Source organism: Polypterus senegalus, chromosome 17, assembly GCF_016835505.1.
Source record: "Polypterus senegalus isolate Bchr_013 chromosome 17, ASM1683550v1, whole genome shotgun sequence".
NCBI lineage: Eukaryota > Metazoa > Chordata > Cladistia > Polypteriformes > Polypteridae > Polypterus > Polypterus senegalus.
Window position 1 is genome coordinate 96,507,322 of NC_053170.1, and position 20,017 is coordinate 96,527,338.

At 38.3% G+C, this 20,017-nt stretch overlaps 1 protein-coding gene across 4 annotated transcripts in view; it reads left to right on the forward strand.

The window, feature by feature from the left end:
* Positions 1-19,059, forward strand: part of hgs (hepatocyte growth factor-regulated tyrosine kinase substrate) — a 27,748-nt gene extending 8,689 nt beyond the window's left edge. The window contains exons 6-22 of one of the 4 annotated variants that reach the window (XM_039739448.1): positions 301-424; positions 692-744; positions 1,168-1,236; positions 2,523-2,647; positions 2,927-3,023; positions 7,016-7,114; positions 7,354-7,449; positions 9,004-9,042; positions 9,319-9,471; positions 9,890-10,103; positions 10,387-10,559; positions 10,853-10,993; positions 12,716-12,893; positions 14,235-14,368; positions 14,546-14,662; positions 17,124-17,219; positions 17,639-19,059. In XM_039739448.1, coding sequence (XP_039595382.1) covers positions 301-424; positions 692-744; positions 1,168-1,236; positions 2,523-2,647; positions 2,927-3,023; positions 7,016-7,114; positions 7,354-7,449; positions 9,004-9,042; positions 9,319-9,471; positions 9,890-10,103; positions 10,387-10,559; positions 10,853-10,993; positions 12,716-12,893; positions 14,235-14,368; positions 14,546-14,662; positions 17,124-17,219; positions 17,639-17,731 — 2,001 coding nt within the window. In that variant the 3' untranslated portion in view covers positions 17,732-19,059. The remainder of the gene's footprint in view (positions 1-300; positions 425-691; positions 745-1,167; positions 1,237-2,522; positions 2,648-2,926; positions 3,024-7,015; positions 7,115-7,353; positions 7,450-9,003; positions 9,043-9,318; positions 9,472-9,889; positions 10,104-10,386; positions 10,560-10,852; positions 10,994-12,715; positions 12,894-14,234; positions 14,369-14,545; positions 14,663-17,123; positions 17,220-17,638) is intronic. The other 3 variants (XM_039739449.1, XM_039739450.1, XM_039739451.1) reach the window with 3 other exon arrangements.
* Positions 19,060-20,017: the final 958 nt, after the last annotated feature.

A 20,017-nucleotide genomic window follows, 5' to 3' on the forward strand; every position in this document is an offset into this window, starting at 1 on the left:
AATTCTGTTTATTTAGTTTCCCATTTCCAGGTTTTTTCACTTGTAAATATTTTTGAATTTTGAAATGTGGCATGGATACCTAAGTGAAGCTGGTCAGTATTTTCATTTAGATGGAGACTTCCTTAGATGCAAATTGTAATTTTGACAGAATTTCATTTTGTTCTTTGTTCCTAAAATTTTGCATTTTTAGTATAAGTTTGTCATTTTCTTTGTAAAGAGCTTGAGATCACAAGTCTTATGTTCACCTATTTATTTCTTTTTTTTTTTTTTTTTTTTTTTTTATATAACTTTTATGTGTAGAAACAGACGGAGCCCAATGTGAGAAATAAGATTCTTTACTTGATCCAGGCCTGGGCTCATGCTTTCCGCAATGAGCCCAAATATAAAGTGGTTCAGGACACCTATCAGATAATGAAAGTGGAAGGTAACTATGCATAATAGATAACAAAAAACAAGATTGGGAAAGAGGGATTACTAATTACTCTTGCCTAATCTACATACTACAGCCAGCATCTTACAAGATACATAACTAAAAAAACACATTAGATCAATTATTGTAATATTCTTAATGGTAATTATTATCAATATTCAGTATTATTTGTGTGTTGTTTATATACTCTGTTTTGACTTTTGTACATCTTTTAAACAATTTCCTCAAGACTACTCCGATTCAATTTGTTTTTTTCCTCAGGTCACGTTTTTCCAGAACTTAAAGAGAGTGATGCCATGTTTGCAGCCGAGAGGGTAATTACAGTATCCTCTTTTATTACTGGCAATGTTTTTTTAACTCTTACTGCATAGAGTTTTGTGTTTGTGATCCTCCAAATGTTAATGTTTGCTCTGAATGTTGGCAGAAAAATACTTTTGCAGCAGATCCAGCTTTCTAGAATGCTAAATTGATAACACTTGATTGATTGTACAAAGTTAAATAAGTACAATTAGGTTATCTTGGTCTCTTCAGGAGGACCTGTCCAGTTCTTGCTGTGATTGTAGAACTTGGCAGAATCTGTACAGCCAGCTTAATGTAATTCTGGAGAAATCAGCTGGAAAGATAGGCGAGCCTTTTTGGGCTGGATGGCCTGTTCTACTGTTTTAATAACTTAACTTGGTAGTAATCATTTAATATTGTAACCTAATTTAGCCAGTGTGATTTGTTTGTTTCTTTAGGCACCTGAATGGGTTGATGCAGAGGAGTGCCATCGGTGTAGAGTGCAATTTGGTGTGGTAACAAGAAAGGTAAATAATAAATACATTCATTATGAATACTTAATGTACTGTACCTAGCTGTATACCTAAATACATCTTATATCCAAAGTTCTTTGTGTTCTTTATACAATTTCACACCCTTGGTCCAATCTCAACAAAATTTTGGACACACGTTCAGCTTGGTGAGGTAGAGACAATAGACTACTTTGGAGACCAACATTTTTTCATGGGGTACTCTGGGTAAGGGGAGGTTCTTTTTACTGCAATAGTTTTATTTTAATGAAATACATTGAATTATTTTACTGTCTGGAATTTGATGCAACTTTCTAGGGCCACCTGCAGTTTTCCCGCTTTTTTCAGTTTCATACTTTAAAAAGCTGCTTTATTATTAAACATAAATCCCCACCCATTTTCTGTAGGCTGATTATGTCATCTAGTTCAGGAGTTCCCAAAACTTTCTAAAGCCAAAGCCCCCAAAACCGTTCTGGTTCGTGACCCTCCCACCCCCGAACACCCCACCCTCCCGGTTGTTGCTAAGTAGAGTATGAGCTTGCATTTTGGTTACTGCTAATATATTGGACTTGTTAATATCGAGCTCCTTAATTGTGTTAAGACTGTAAAATAACTAGATAGCCGACACCCGTCGTAGCATACGGCAGTGTAATAATAGGAACGGAAAGCGGTGCATTGCCATCGTCAACCATTTGTGTTAAGAAATAATCTACTGATAGGAACATGCAGTTGCCAGATTCCGGAATAGAGATGACGTTGTACAAAAACCCGTCCACGGAGAAGGTACTGTCGTTCATTTTATAACAAAGGCTTAGGAAACAAACGTCGCAGTATAATGAAAATAGCAAGGTGTATGGGAGGCCTCAGGCAGTGCGTGGAAGGGTTTGGAAGAGGATGAATAGGAATCGAGAAATGCCGTGTCGGCTGCGTGTGGGCGGGACCGGTTTTGAAGAGGAGCCGCAGGTAGCATGGGGAAGGGTTTGGAAGTGGACGAATAGGAATCGAGAAATGCTGTGTCGGCTGTGTGTGGACGGGACCGGTTTTGAAGAGGAAGCAGGACGAACCAGAAGAGAAATATATATAAGAGATATGTAGCCTAGAAGAACGGTTAAATTTTTTTGGAATTCATTATTTGCACTTCTTACGCCTAAATATCCCTAACCAGTTCTCATTGTTAGTTGTGTAATTGTAGGTAAACATCTTTAGCAAACTTTATGGACAAATATATTGCCCCTTAGCAGAGTGTAAAAGAAAAGTGGCCAAGCAGAATTTCTAACTGTTCTTTCTCCTTTCTTTTCTTTCAGCATCACTGTCGAGCATGCGGTCAGATCTTCTGTGGAAAATGCTCATCTAAATATTCAACGATTCCTAAATTTGGAATTGAGAAAGAAGTCCGGGTTTGTGAGCCTTGCTACGAGCAGCTCAACAAGTTAGTTTCCCTCTTAATTTGCTAGTGTGGTTAAAGTGAAATCTGCTTGCTGTGACCTCGTTTGCTTGTCTCCTTTTCGACTACGGACATTGACTGCATAAACCTGCGATATTCTGAGAATAAAAATAAATAAATGTGCAAAATAAGCTAGCTTTGCTTTGTTTAGTTTCATTTAATAATTATTTCCTAGTTTTGCATGTATATTTTAATGAACCAGGACGTTACACATTTTAAGGTTAAACAGATGAAAGATTATAACAAAGCTTTCCTGCTTTTCAGAAAAACTGAAGGAAAAGCTACAGCCCCTTCGGAGCTGCCACCTGAATACTTGACTAGCCCGCTATCTCAGCAGTCACAGGTAGTGGTCGATGGCTCAGTAAGTAGCTCGTCTGTTCATAGACCTGAGGGGTACAGCCTAAAGCTAGAATTGGCCTTCTATACTGATATCTTGAAGGGATACAGAGTCATTAAATGTCCTGCCAATGAGAGATAACAAAGAATTCTTAACAAAAGTAAATTTATAATGGCTTATAGTGTAGAATAGCATTTACTCATGTCACAAATTGAACCTTTTCTTTCATTTTGCTTTTTGATGCTTTTTCACATTATACCCATTCAGTTTTCAAACAAAATCGGTCAATAGATCTTTTTAACGCTGCTGTATATTAGGAATTCTGCCGGATTGCTACACAGCAGTAAAGACTTTTTCTTTGCATATTTTCAGTTACTGGTTAGTTGCATTTGATTTAAGAATGCTAAATATGTAACAGTTCTCATGGAGTTCCGCTTTTTGTGAATACAAAGCCCATTTATTACTTTATACATGAAGTGGAGACACATAATACTGGTAATCATATATTGCAGGTATACAGCAGTTAACATGTAACACTGGGGCCTCTCGTGCCTTTTTCAGACTCAACATATTTTTCTGTTCTTTCTAAAAAAGATTGTTTTTATTTTTTTACAAATAGTAACTAAATGGGGCAGAAGTGGCCATTAGTGATGAGTGAACCCTACTGAATTCACTTTGCCTCAAGTTCAGTAAAAATACTGAAATATTTGGGAGTTTTTCCAAACTAGGCAAAATGAATTGAAGTGAATGTGGAAAGAGAAACTGAACTGGTTTTGACTGGATTATAATGGGGTAGTGTGGTCTTTTAAATGTCCCCGAGGACTAGGGAAGCGTTTATGCTGCACTAACTGTTGTGGCCAAAAATGTGACCTGAGCTGTGAAGCAGCAGTGCTAATTGCTATACCACCGTATATTCTGAGTCCACAATACTCAGAGTTGTTTATCTCTCTCTCTCTCTTTCTGCATCTCCTGAGTGCTAATCACTGTGATTAACACAAACCCACGGAGACTGTTATGCAAGGGATCAGTGTCATATGTGCTACAATGCAAGGAGCACAATATGCTTAATCCGGCAGTGATGATAAAATCTACAATGGATCTATGCAGAATAACAAAGTATTTTCATAAAATTCTCATTATGCTCCGCTAATGTACCCCTCAAACGAAAATATTACGAGTTTGTTTAAAGGCTTGTAGGATGCAAATCTGGCAGGAGTTCTGATCGGGTAGTGACATCACACATGCATGTGTATGGCATAAGTTACTCACGCAAACACAAAGCAGATTGGGCAGTACCATGAAGTGTGAGGAGGAGTGCGCTTACAGCATGCATGTGTGAAAGTCAAGTTGGGCAGGTAGCACAGATTGGGTAGTGAATCTAAGTCAGCCACGCTGTGTATTTGTCAAAGAAAAATGTGGCGCCTGAGGTTGTCAGCAAACCTAGCAAGTTTGCAGTGAAAAATGCTTTGGCGAATTTTGGTGAACCGCACTACTGGCCGTCTGTGATTAATGGCTTTAGAAACTAAATCAGGTTGAAGTTAAACATAAATACAGTGGTACCTTGAGATGCGAGCTCGGTCATGGAACGAATTAAACTTGTAAGTCAAAATGCTTGTATCTCAAATCAATTTTCCCCATTGAAATTAATTGAAATGAGATTAATTCGTGCCAGCTCTGAAAAAATCACCCCAATTTTAATAAGAAAAATGTATTTATAATGAACAAATATAGTATACAAGCAAAATAAAACCTAATTCATAAAAGAGAATCTAAAGAAATAAACAGATGTTGGCAAAGCCGATTAGTGTATTGTAATGTTTTTTCTTTCACTTCACTTTTTCTTAACTTAATTTTCTTCTTCACTAGTTTTTTTTTTTTTTTTTTTTTTCTTTCGTCACTGTCATTCTCAAGGCATCTCAATAGAAACCTATCCAAGGAGCTTTGTTTAGTCCTCCCCTTTAGAATGTTTCTGAAATGAGTTAGGCAAGTGTCATTAAATACCACCGCTGCACGATCAGTTGTAACTTTTTCAGGGTGTTTCTTTTCTTTAAAGTTCGAAACTTTTTCCCACACTTTTTCCCAACACTTCCTTTATGTCTAGCCTCCCCCGCAATACCAATCTCCTGCAAACCTACGTATGTTGCCGCGTCTGTAGTTCCGTCAACTCCTCCATCGTCAGTTCCTTGAATTGTGCAGCGACAAGCTCTTTGATGGCTTGTATTTCAAATTTTGGCTCGTAACTCAAGGCAAAAAAACGACCTAGTGACGGCCTATATCTCAAAAAACTCGCACATTGAGACACTTGTATCTCAAGGTACCACTGTATGTTCTAGATTTGGGTGAGTGGAGTATCAGGGACTTTGACATGTGCACATTTATCCTTACTTTGATACACTTGTGTTTTGAAATTGAAAGCACAGCGGACGTACAGTATGTGGTCCTCGGCTGCCTGACTTCACTCAGTCCGTGTACCTGCTCTTGGTCTCTCAGTACTGAGTATACATGCTCTTTGGAATGACTTTATTTTATATGTCATACGTTTTATATTTCTAATCACCCAAAGGATGCAAGGAGTCCACAGTAGTAATTGGGGAGCCCTGTTCAAGTTTAAATAAAACAAAAACGTTAGCCAGCAGGCTTGACAATTAAAATTAGGGCCATCCGGCCTCTCTAGCACAGAATAGGAACACAATAGCGCCTGGTAACTTGGGAACTCCATGTGCTGTGAAGTTCAGGTCTAAAAGTAGACATGCTTGATGGATTAGGTAGAGAAACAACCCACTAATATTTATTTACATTGCCCTTGTGCCCCTCTCGTAAATAACATAGAAAATTCATATTTAAAGCCCATTCATCCATTTATAAATGAATAAATTCATGTAAAAGGACATTTTCTTTAGCCAGGGATAAAAAAAAATTGGGAACAACCTTGAAGAATTAGGAAATTAAAATAAGCTAAAATTGTAAAATACTATACTGGTAGAGGTTGAGACAATAAATAAATAAATAAAACAAAAGCACCATTCAGTGGTTGCAGAAATAGCAGACTTTTGTAGCCTGTGATATTTGACCTCTGACTTTGAATGTAAACTTTTAACTTGAAGTTTTAACTTCCCAAAGATCAAAACATTTTAAACTCTAATCTCCTGTGATAATATTAACAATTTACAGAGCTGGTATTCAGGCTGACAAAAAAAAAAACTCCTCTAAGACTACCAAACAGAGTGAAGTTTAAGATTCATTGTTGAAAGTGTAAATATTAACTGCTACACAGCGTGAATTTCTACAGTTTTACAACACTAAAAAAGAAACAAAAAGTCAGTGAAATGGCTCTTTTTGGTAAAGTTGCTGTGACTGAACGTATATAAATGACTTATTAAAAATTTTAAATCATTGCTTGTTTGCATGTTGATTTTATGTTAGTCTGCCAATGTTTATTACTCAAAGACTAGTCAGAGTGCCAACCTAAACCCCATTGCAGCAGAACCCCCTGGGCATCCTACAAATGTCACTACAGGGTGCAATGAACCACAGTTCCTTATCACAATGAGAGAGACTGACTGATAACTGCACAAAATGTTTGGATGCACAGCATCAGCAGCTGTTGGTGCTAAAGATGTTATCTTAACAGTTGTGAAGTCCAATGGGGGAATTACTTTACATTCACAGTGTCAAAAATGGGATTTGAACCCACAACCTGAGTGTTTGAAGTCCAAAATCTTAACCACTGTGCCACACTGCCTGCTTATCTCATAGCATTCATTGAAAAAATTAAGTGGTGTAGAACATTTGACAGGGAACACATATATTTTCTTAAAACTCTTAATATATTTAAATAAATAATGATAAAGCCCTAATGGCATTTTGATTGCTGTATTTATTCTGTTACACTACTAATATAAACCTAATCTCTGGAGAAATTATTTTTCCCAAAAATGTATATAGTAGTTTGTATAAAGGCTCTGAAATCCTTTGTGTTGCTTTAGATTATTACACTATACTTACTATACTTTTAGTTGCCGCCAAAGCGTGATGAAACTGCTTTGCAGGAGGAGGAAGAATTGCAGCTCGCCATCGCCCTGTCTCAGTCTGAAGCAGAAGAAAAGGAACGAATGGTCTGTATGAATTGCAGGTTTTTGCATTCTACATTTATCTTGAAGTGTTTATTTGCATGCATGCTAAACTTGAAGAGTTGAGAGGGTTGGGGTAATTTTAGTTTTATTTTGTAAAATAATTTTATTTTTTTTATTTTCTAGCATTTTTATATTTTTTTTGCTGAAACTTCTGTAATGGTGCACACAACATTTATTTTGTTCTTTCAATTATTGGTTAATGCTAACCTCTTATTTTACAGAGACAGAAAAATTCTTATTCTACATACCCCAAAGCTGATCCCACTCCTGTCACTTCTTCTGCTCCACCTGTCAGCACTTTGTATTCCTCCCCTGTGGTAAGATGATTATAATATACTAGCTGTGTAAGCCTGTGCTGTAAAAAGACCAGGGTCGTAAAAACTATTGAAATCGTTAGAAAAAAAAATTGAAATGTAGAGATGTGAGGTAACTGAAAAGAACTATTCTAGAAGGATTCGTTTTGCCAACATCCTGGTCTCGCTTCTCGGAGGTGGAGCCCTTATCCCAACTCCACCTCTCACGGGCCAGACAGACACACTTCCATGCGTAGACGTTTATATACAAGATTAGTTTCAAAATTTTAAACAAGCATGTGTGTATATTATATATATTGCATAGTTTGCTGTCAAATAATGCAAAGAGTATGCAACACGTGTTTCGCCCTTATTTGGGCTCCTCAGGCGTACACACTGACTGCTCCCCTTGCAGAGATCGAACCTCGTACGTCAGCAGATGTTTGCCGAATGGCAGATCAACCACATGCGTTACCTGGTAGGGAACCACCCACACAATCAGGTTGGGCCTCAGACTATGAATATAATTACTCCAATCTACAGGCTGTCAAATAAACGAACCACACGCCGTGGCGCAGCGTAAAGGGCCTTCGTCTCTGACGCTGACATCCGAGGTTCGATCCCCGCAAGGGGAGCAGTGAGTCTGTACACCTGATGAGCCCAGAATTAGGGCGAAACGCGTGTTGCGTACTCTTTTGCATTATTTGACAGTAAACTATGCAACATTCCATGATCTGTTCTCACAACTGAAAGAGGGCCCTGTGGTGGATGTTTGCCGAATGGCAGACCAACCACATGTGTTACCTGGTAGGTAACCACCCATACAATCAGGTCGGGACTCAGACTGAGTATATATATATATATATATATATATATATATACACACACACATATACATATACATATACATACACACACACACACACACACTAGGGGTTTTGCCCCCTGCTTGCTTCGCTTGCCCACCAACCTTCGGGGCACGCTACGCTCCAGCCACTTTGCATCTCTGCCACTCGCGTTGTGAAGGGGGGTGAACACATACTAAGGAGATGCGGATGGATTACCTGCTGGCTTTCTGCTGCCGCTGCCAAGTTGCATGTTCTGCTTGTCGCGTTGCATGTCACTCATTTTAAAAGCCTGTACTGCAGCTGTCCTTTTGTCTCGCGTGATGGTAAAGTATCTCTCGTAGGACGCTAAAGTGTCTTCCAAGAAGATCACATATTGATCCAAGATTTTTTTTATTATAATATATATATATAAGCACACACAGATAGCCCTTGTGTTATGAATGACTTCCATTTCAACCTACGTTTGTAACTCAGCTTTGTATGTAAGCAGAAACTTGAATTGATAATTTCGATAAATGAACATACTGCAAAAATGCCTAATACTTTGAAATGTTTTTCTGTAAAAATAACTTCTAAACTATCTAAAAAGTGACAGTGAAGCGGTATTACTGTACCTTAAATCACAAAGCGCAAGTAATTTAAACTAAAATGAACCACAGTTATTTATGGTATGTTGACTTTATTTTTAGTTTTTGATAATGACGTACTGTACATATTTGACTGTTTATAGAATTCCTCTGCTCCAGCTGCTGAAGAAATCGACCCAGAGGTAAGAAGCATCAAGTAATATGCCAACATCTGTCACAGTAGATTTAAGCATTTACTTCAGTAGATTTTTTTTTTTTTTTTTTTTAATGCTCCAAAGTTCTGCCTGGCCTGATTTGTTTTATTTATGTTGCTAATTAGCCATAAACTACTTAAAAGTTTGGTACTTGACAAAAGTATAAGTAATTTTTCAGACTTTGTTTCTTATTATTATAATAAAAAATTATACCTAAAGACATAAATAACTTTGTAAGTAAATTTAGTTATTTATATCTCCTAGCTTGCACGTTACCTGAATAGAAATTATTGGGAAAAGAAACAGGAGGAGGTACGGAAAAGCCCAACACCATCAGCACCTGCACCTATGACCGAACCAGTCATTGTCAGCCAGCCAGTAGACACCCAGCCAGGGCCTCCTATCAACATTGTAGAGGTAATTTTGTGCTATAATGTTGTATAAAAATAATTTTTGCATTATTATTAACTAACAACAGAAACATGATACTGCTTTGTTTATTTTTGATGTTCACCTAGCATATATTTATGCAGCCAATGAAACGATAAACACTTTCAAAGTTAATTAATGGGGTTGGGTGCATGTGTGTTAAAACAGGGTCCCTCTATGGCTATTTTGCTAAACTATCAGATTAAGTACATTATTTTATTTCTATACATAACTTTCCATTTTGGTGATTTTAGTGAATTCTCAGTTGAATTGTACGCTTCATACTGTGAGGCTCTATAATGTGCTCAAGTGGGTCCCATTTAAATGAATCTACTTCTGATTATGTTTATTTCTTGCTTGTTGTGTCCTGCATTATTACTTCTGTTAATGGTGTTTTATTTTTCAGCAGCAATACCAGAATGGGGAGTCGGAAGAGAACCACGAGCAGTTTCTTAAAGCACTTCAGAACGCTGTCACCACTTTTGTTAATCGCATGAAGAGTAACCATATGCGAGGGAGAAGCATTACCAACGACAGTGCTGTGTTATCGCTTTTCCAGTCCATCAATAATATGCATCCTCAACTGCTTGACCTGCTTAACCAGCTTGACGAAAAAAGATGTATGTTTTTAAGTGTCTCAAAAAAATATATATTCTATCAGGAATTCATTATGAAAGTAATATTTTTGTGGCATGATGCTTGGGTTTCTGCATGTCTAGTTTTCTTCAGAGACCTGTTCATAGGCAGACCTGTATGGTATTGTAATAAGAATGTATTGTTTACACCACCTTTATCCGACCCCATGCCATCATGTCGGGTAGAGGAAAAACTTGTAACACTCTTGTCCATCCATCCATTCATCCATCCAGTATTATTTATTTTTTTATTTGATTTTTTTTATAGTGTATTACGAAGGACTGCAAGACAAGTTAGCCCAGATTCGTGATGCCCGTGGAGCTCTAAATGCCCTTAGGGAAGAACACCGTGACAAACTTCGCAAAGCTGCAGAAGAAGCAGAGCGTCAGCGACAGATCCAGCTTGCTCAGAAACTTGAGATCATGAGGCAAAAAAAGCAGGTTTGTACATCTGATGTGCCCTTCTGTGCTGCTAAACTCGGTGTACTTGAGGATGTTTGAGCTTCACTGGGTACAATGACCTAAGACGACGACAATAGTCAAGGTTTGGGAAAGAAGCGCGAACTGTTAATGCAGGCTTTTACAAATTTTATTTCATGTACTTAGATAACTCATTTTAAAATGAAAAATGCTTACATTTGAAATTTTTTGTTTAAATGCATGATAATTACTACAAATAATTTGTAGCAAATGCTCGTAGATTTACTTCATGTCCTTTTTTTTTTTAATTGCAGGAGTATTTGGAGATGCAGAGGCAGCTTGCCATTCAGCGACTACAGGAGCAGGAAAAAGAAAGACAGATGCGTCTGGAGCAGCAAAAACAAACCATTCAGATGAGAGCGCAGATGCCGGCCTTCTCTCTTCCTTACGCACAGGTGTGATTCACTTTGCACTCCTCTATCTGTCTCGCTACAAGCTAGCATTGTCTCAAATGATGGTGTATAAAATAATGACAACCTGAGTGTAAAAAAGTTATTTTAATAAATTTTGAGTTGGTATTATTAGCTGTGGTATTGTATGAAGAAGTCGGGAGTGGCAGAGAAGTACGTAAGAGTGGTACAGGATATGTATGAGGGAAGTGTGACCGCGGTGTGGTCTGCAGTAGGAGTGACTGATGCATTCAAGGTGGAGTTGGGATTACATCAGGGATCGGCACTGAGCCCTTCTTTGCAGTGGTGATGGACAGGTTGACAGACGAGTTCCCGTGGACTGTGATGTTTGCTGATGACATTGTGATCTGTGGCGAGAGTAGGGAGCAGGTTGAGGAGACCCTGGAGAGGTGGAGATCTGCTCTGGAGAGGAGAGGAATGAAGGTCAGTAGGAACAAGACAGAATACATGTGTGTGAATGAGAGGGAGGTCAGAGGAATGGTGAGGATGAGGGAGTAGAGTTGACGAAGCTGGATGAGTTTAAATGAGTTTAAATACTTGTACAGACAGTACAGAGTAATGGGGATTGTGGAAGAGAGGTGAAGAAGAGAGTGCAGGCAGGGTGGAATGGGTGGAGAAGGGTCTCGGGAGTGATTTGTGACAGACGGGTATCAGCAAGAATGAAAGGGAAGGCCTACAGGACGGTAGTGGGACCAGCTATGTTATGTAGGTTGGAGATGGTGGCACAGGAGACAGAGCTGGAGGTGGCAGAGTTAAAGATGTTAAGATTTGTATTGAGTGTGACGAGGATGGACAGGATTAGAAATGAGGACATTAGTGGGGTCAGCTCAGGTTAGACGGATGGGAGACAAAGTCAGAGAGGTGAGATTCCGTAGGTTTGGACACGTGCAGAGGAGAGATGCTGGGTATATTGGCAGAAGGGTGCTAAGGATAGAATTGCCACGTAAGAGGAGAAGAGGAAGGCCTAAGAGAAGGTTTATGGATGTGGTGAGAGAGGACATGCAGATGATGGGTGTAACAGAACAAGATGACGAGGACAGGAAGATATGGAAGAAGATGTTCCGCAGTCGCAACCCCTAGTGGGAGCAGCCGAAAGAAGAAGAAGATCATTATTGTAAGAAATAATAGTAATGTTTTTGATATATAAATAAAAAAAAACACTTTTTTTTCTTATTTTTGTCTGCAGTTTTCCTGTTGCTCAGCTTAATAAAAAACAAATTCATGACACAAGCTTTAAGAATATCATTGTGTAATATATTCATATTGTATTATGGAATATTATCTACTGTTGAATTCTGCTCTGTACTTGTAATATTTCTATTGCACTATTATGTTGTATTGAGGATTACTTGTGTTCTGTCCTGTGTATTGCTTTGTATTGACCCCCTTTTTTTTTTTTTTTGGACACCCACTGCACGCCCAACCTACCTGGAAAGGGGTCTCTCTTTGAACTGCCTTTCTCAAGGTTTCTTCCATTTTCTTTTCCCTAAAAGGGTATTTTTGGGATTTTTTTTCCTTATCTTCTTAGAGAGTCAAGGCTGTGTGGCTGTCAAACCCCACTGTAGCACTCCTTGTGTGATTTTTGGGCTTTACAAAAATAAATTGTATTGCATTGAGCTTTAAAAATATTATCAGTCCTGTGCTAATAAGCATATTTAACAAGTTAAGCTATTCATCATGGCTAATTAAACTGTATCCCCTCGACAGCTGCAGTCATTGCCAACCACTGCTGGTGTGATGTACCAGCCGTCTGGTCCCACCAGTTACCCAGCTACTTTCAGCCCTTCTGGGTCAGTTGAAGGTTCTCCCATGCATGCTGTCTACATGAATCAGTCGGCACAGTCTGGGGCAACACCATATCCAGGAATGCCTGTCTCAGCTACCGGTATGTTTCTATTTTACAAATCTACAAAAGCCATGTTATTTAATAACAAGGAACATAAAATGGTTTGTCAGATGTGTTTTAGGTGACTAGTGTAGACATAGTTTTCCAGTTCCAAAGGGTTTACTTGGTAGATGTGGTACTTGTGGTTGCTGGAGGGCAATATACAAGTTTACTAGATAACGTTCTTCTTGCAGTATAGATTTTGAGAAGAAAATGGTTTTACTGCTATGCATAGAAATTAGTTTAACTGTAAACATGTTTAAAACACAATGTGCATGCAAAAAGAAACAGAAAATTTTGTGTCTTTATATTGGTGCCTTAATGTCTGTGTATGAACGTATATGTGAACTGTATGTGGAAGAGAGAGTGAGCGAAGTATGAAGTAAATGAGACGGAGACATAGAAAGGGGGAAGCTGTGCTCTAACCAGATCAAGAGAGGTCAATACCTGCAGTCGAATTTGTTTGAGTAGCAGAGTGTGAGCAAGCGCTTCAAGAGATAAAAGGCACCTCTGTGTTAATTACTTTAATCAGTAATGACATTCTTTATTTGTTAAATTAATTAGTTTCGGTCTGAAAAGTACAGGGTGACTCAAAATTATGTTAACAATAATGGTACTGCTATGTATATACTTATTTTTGTGGACAATTTATGTGCCACATATGGTTGATGTGTTGAACATGATGGCGAACAGGTTGAGACTTCCCTGTAGATCATCTTGCACATATGAAGTATGTTTTGTGAGTAAATTGTTTCCACCATTCAAATGTTAACATAATTTTGATTCGCCCTGTATAAAGAAATATATTACACCAGTATGTTACGAAACCAACAGAATTTTTATTTAGACAGTGATACGACTTTTTGGCCATACCGTCAGCCCCTTAGTGCTTACGTCTTTGTAAACCAAGATTTTGTAGTGCAGTAGTGGCAGCGCTGTTGATTATGGGAAAGCTTTATATAAATGTATTATTTGTAGTGGCAGTGCTGTTGATTATGGGAAAGCTTTATATAAATGTATTATTTGTATTATTATTATTGTTGAATGGCCACACAAAAAAAAAAATATCTTGTATAACCGGCCTTCAAAAGATGTGGGTAACTAGCCAAAGGAGTCAATTAAGTAATGACACATACAATTATTTTCAAATGCAGTTGAAAAAAGGTGACGTCTTTCTATGTCAGAATAATATCCAAGAATAATCAACATCTTAATATTCAAACATGACTGGTTTTGTTCAATATGACCTAAATAAATTCTTGGAGATAGTCATTGTGAAACAAGTGTCTATTGTAATAGAAGTACCTGTTACATTAAATCATGGCTTAAATTCATCTCCAGATCCTAATATGGTGAATGCCTACATGTATCAGCCAGGAGCTTCCACTGGACAGACCGCTCAGCAGGGGCAGGCAGTGCCTACAACGAGCCCTGCTTATTCAAGTTATCAGCCAACACCAACACAAGGGTACCAGGCAAGTCCATGATTTCTGTTTCTTCTAAAGAAAATAAAGTTGTAATTTAGACCTTAAAATATTGATTAAATTTAAAAAGTATACTGCAAATTTGAAAGTAATTTCTCCAGGCGTGTGTGTATTTGTGTATTTGTATATGTGTCTATGTCATTCATTATTTTATTGTTCCGTTTACAGAATGTGGCATCTCAGTCTCAGAACATTCCGTCTATACCTCAGACAGCGCAGTCCACGAGCCTCGCTTACATGGGATCTCAGTCTGTTCCAATGAGTTATCAGCCCTACAACATGCAGGTAATAGCTTCCTTGACAAGCTTTTGACATTGGTGTGAAATATATTTAGTGGTCTGCAACACATTTCCTTCCTTAAGTACTAGGAAAGTCACGACAGGTATACTCTTTGCAATTCTAATTCTAGATAAATAGAATAGAATTATACTAGAGACTAGTATAACTCCTGATATTCTGCAGAGTTTAAACAAGACAAGACACAGCCTAATGCATTTCTGGATGCATTACAGATACCATAACTAGATACTGTCAGTGTAGAGGAATTGGATAAACCTCAGAATTACTAGATGCTATAAACTCACTTCAGAGTGGGAAAGCAGCAGGCCCTGATGGCTACCCTGCCGAATTTTATAAAAAATTCTCATTTAAGCTAGCTGGCCTTTTATTAGCAACATTTACAGAAGTGAGAGACAATACAATTCTACCTCAAACTTTTCGTCAAGCTCTAATTACAGTCTTTCCTAAGCAAACTAAGGACTTATTACAATGTGCATCATACATCACTTTTAAATAACGATGTAAAGATACTCTCTAAAGTCCTAGCTAGAAGTACAGTGATCCCTCGCTATATCGCGCTTCGACTTTCGCGGCTTCACTCCACCACGGATTTTAAATGTAAGCATATCTAAATATATATAACGGATTTTTCGCTGGTTCGCGGATTTCTGCGGACAATGGGCCTTTTAATTTATGATACATGCTTCCTCAGTTTGTTTGCCCAGTTGATTTCATACAAGGGACGCTATTGGCGGATGGCTTAGAAGCTACCCAATCAGAGCATGTATTACGTATTAACTAAAACTCCTCAATGATATACAATATGCTTCCCGCGCGGTGCTTGATTGATTGCTTGTCTCTCTCTCACTCTCTCTGACATTCTCTGTGCCTGACGGAGGGGGTGTGAGCAGAGGGGCTGTTTGCCTAGAAGATACGGACGCTCCTCTAAAAAATGCCACTTTATCACGGTGCTTCGGCATACTTAAAAGCCCAAAAGCACGTATGGATTTTTTGAGTGTTTGCTTTTCTCTCACGTGCTCTCTCTCTCTCTCTCTCTGACATTCTCTGCTCCTGACACGCATTCCTTTGAAGAGAAGATATATTTGCATTCTTTTAATTGTGAGAAAGAACTGTCATCTCTTTCTTGTCATGGAGCACAGTTTAAACTTTTGACTAAAGGGTGTTATTTCATGTCTAGAGGGCTCTAATAATATTAACAGGGTGGGAGAGTTTGTAAGGGCTTAAAATATATAAAAATAACCATACAAACATATGGTTTCTACTTCGCGGATTTTTATCTATCGCGGGGGGTTCTGGAATGCAACCCCCGTGATTGAGGAGGGATTACTGTATTGAGGGTGTATACAGGGTGTGTCCGTAAAGTCAGTGTGCAATTTAAAATAATTGTAACTTTGTAAGTATATGTGATATGATATCTGTAAAAAGGTTTAGAAAGAAGAAACACGTTTTATTGTTGTTCATTTTCAACATGTCCACCATCATTACTAATACAAAGGGTAATACGATTCTGTAGTTCTCGGAAAACATTTTCAAGCTGATTTTCAGTATTTCAGTTTTCAGCATCCACATCAGTTATCCTAGCTTACAAGTCTAAAGATCAAGGTTTGGTTGAATAAACATTCGTTTTCACATGCCCGCATAAAAAGAAATCCAGTGGAGTCAAATCTGGCGAACGTGGAGGCCAAGAAAATGGTGCACCTCTTCCAATCCATCTGTTAGGGAATTTCTCATGTAGAAACCATCTAACATGCAAAGCAAAGTGACAAGGAGCACCATCTTGTTGAAACACTGTATTCTCTATCAGTCCTAATTGTTCAAGTTGAGGAATAAGGTAATTTTGCAGCATTTCTGAATAGCTATCACCATTAACAACACGCTCTTCAAAAAAGAATGGCTCTATGTCTCAAAGCACACCACACATTAACTTTGGGAGAATCTCTTTCATGTTCAGCAGACTCGTGGATTTTCAGTTCCCCAAATACGGCAAAAGTAAAACTTCTAAAGACAAAAACAAAACTAGATATATTAAGCTTTCTAATCCTTTATACGAATTCTTTCTATCACATATACATTCAAAGTTACAACTATTTTAAATTGCACACGGACTTTATGGACATCCTGTATAACAGAAACATGTTCATAGGGTCAAATAAGTGACTTGGTCGACCTGGCAAAAGAAAATAAGGTGAATTAAAGGCATGGTGAATAAGATTTCCTTCTCTTTTTTTTTTTTTTTTTTGCACATGATATTCCAGCATACTATAAAAAATATTCTTTTTAAGGCAATTCTTACATGGATAGTGCATGTGGTAGATTAATCATTTAAAGTGGTGCTTTCCTTTTATATGTGATAAAACTGTTTATAGTACTGAAAAATTTGGCAGTGTAAGTATTTTCAGATAATTGTGCTTCATGTTTTACATATCTGTCTGTTTGATATTTTTAGAATATGATGTCTGCCTTGCCGGTTCAGGACCCCAGCATGAGTAATATGCCTCCCCAACAAGCATATCTTCCTGGACAACAGGCTATGTATCAGCAGGTAAGAGTGCAAAGCAAAGTGCTGCTGCCACAGTTTGAATTAGGAAGAGCTTGAGTGGTTTGTTTTGCTATAATCAGAAGGTCACAAATTAGAATAGCTAATTAAAGATTGAAGGAGTGTGGATACATTTTTAGTTTATGAAGGGCTAGGATGCAAGTCTGAGCTGACTGGCTGTGATTTTTCAATCATTCTGATGGAACTGAATCAAGAATCACCATCAATAAGTAATACAACTGTATGGGCTCAGTAAGAATTTGGCAAACCTTTATCAATTGACACAATACGTAGTTACATCCACAAATGCTGGTTAGTGTCCAGAAGTGCCATTGACACAGTTGGATACATTTATTGTGGTCAGACAGATTAATATTACACTCTCAGTATTTTGATGATTGCTCTTCTTGTGATGTGTTTTCTAGATGCCACCCCCTGGAGGCCCCCAACAGCAGCAGCAGCAGTTGCCACAGCAGGGAGGAGGAGGAGGAGAAGCACAGCTGATCTCCTTCGACTGACCTGTCCTCCTTCACCTCTATCAGTCATAATATTCTGAGGGCTGAGTGGCCTTCATATCAGTTGAACACTATGCTAACCGCCTTTAAACAATTCTGATTCTTATTACCTTCCTGTACCCATCAACTCGTGTTTATCCAGGACTACCAAAAAGCATGCAGAAAAAGAAATGCTGTCGCCGAGAGAATATCACAATCCATTTAGCAGTGGCTCTAGAAAAGAAGTACATTCACCGAGCGAGCACATAATCAGTTTAGCGGTGACGTTACATTTGTTTTTCACTCATTGGCCATCATCATTCATTAAAACACACGGTTTGGTTTACCTACTGCCATTTGTACCCACTTTTTCTTGGGGTTTTTGAGAAAAGGCTATTCATAATAAATTGTTGAAATGTTGCATTAATTTCTGCTATAAATAGTGAGGTTCTTGCAATATAAATAAAACAATGAAGGAAGTCCTACACTAATTTCAAAATGTACTGCAGTTAAAAACAAAAAAACAATAAGTAGTCCGTTTTCGTCTGAATAGTACAGCATGTGTTAATTCATAATGAATAAAGGAACGCAGGGCACGCTCAAAACGCATTTTTGAAATATTAAATAGAGTCAAGAGCACAGTGATAGAGCGGGGTTCACTCCGGTGGTCTCTCACTTGTAATTCATCTCGTCTATACTTAGAGCCAGAAGTGCAAGTACAAAACAGTAATATGCCCGGCTTGCTGTTAACTCGCAAAATATGACGACCTGCTCCTTTTAGGACACCTAAAACGCATGATTGCACAGACTACATTTGGGCTGGGGGTGTGGGGTGGGACAGGGACACAAGCATGCGCATGTGAGCCAAACCAGCCCACTCTTTATCTTTTATGTTGCATCTTTTCCCTGCCTTGTTCTTCCAGATGTTAAAACAAGAAATGCAGATTCTTTTTTTTTTTTTTTTGGAGCTCCATCTGCTAAATGATTAGCGTGATTTAAATATTAGGAAAGCCATTTCTGTAAATTTGTGTTTCTTTACAGACTGATAACATCCTTACAGTTGTGTTTTTGTAATTTTACATTTTAATATAGACTTATTTTTAAAAGGCTATAGGTGCTGCGGCCATCACCATCCCCATTATGCGTTCAGAAAAGCCTTTTTTATGGGTGGCAATTTGGAGTTCAGTACATTGAAACTTACATAGCTGTACCTTTGCAGATGTACACAACAAAGCAATTCTGTACCTCTAGGAGCTTTTCTGTAATCATGTATTTGGTGATCTTTCTCTTCCTTCTCTTTCTAGTATGTCTGACCTGTTAACGATATATTTAATAAATTCGGTTTCTTTTTTTTTTCTTCTCCTAAATGTCTTACTGTGATGTATTTTTTATTTTTAGGGGGTCTGTTCCAGAAAGAAAGGTAAGATAATCCTGGATCTCACAACAAATCATGGTTTGCTTTAGCGCGATTTCAAACCAGCAGATTAGCCAGTGCCTGAACACCAGATTTCAATGGGCTCACACAATTCTGGATATGTTCATCTGGATTAACGCACGTTCAAACATTATGTACAAGTCTTTAAAACACGGGTCCTCAATCACAGTCCTGGAGGGCCGCGGTGGCTGCAGGTTTTTGCTCCAACCCAATTGCTTAATAAGAAGCCCTTATTGCTCAAGTAACACTACTACTTCACTTTAGTTGGCTGGCTTGTTAAGATTTTGAACCCTTATTGCTTATTTTAGTTTTAAACAGCTCGCAGTCCAAAGCACTCGTATATCAAAGTGAATTTCCCCATAAGAAATAATGGAAACTCAGATGATTTGTTCCACAACCCCAAACTATTCATATAAAAATGATTAATACAAAATATAAAGTAAAAATACATAAAACAAATTAACCTGCACTTTACCTTTAAAAAGAATCCTGGCTGGTTGAGTGAGTTTCTAAACTCTTGTGGGTTTCCACCCAACGGGACGACACGCGAAGAGTGTCCCAAAGCAATCGCAGTCTCCCAGCGCTGTAGCAGTTCGCCGTATAAGCGTATCCGAAAAGATTGCGGACATGCTATAAGCGCCTGCCGTCGATGGGTGATACAAAGAACTTTATAAAGATCCCGCTACAATAAATAACAGCGCTGTTGCTGTTTCAAGCTGAATAAAGCTGGTGTTGTTAAAGTACTGAGACTCGGCTTCGTGTTTTGGGGCGCAAGACGGGGACTCGCACTTCACAGCACACACATGCGCAGGCACACACACAGTCACAATGCTGTAGTAAACCGTATACGCTTGTACGGATGTTGACTATATGAG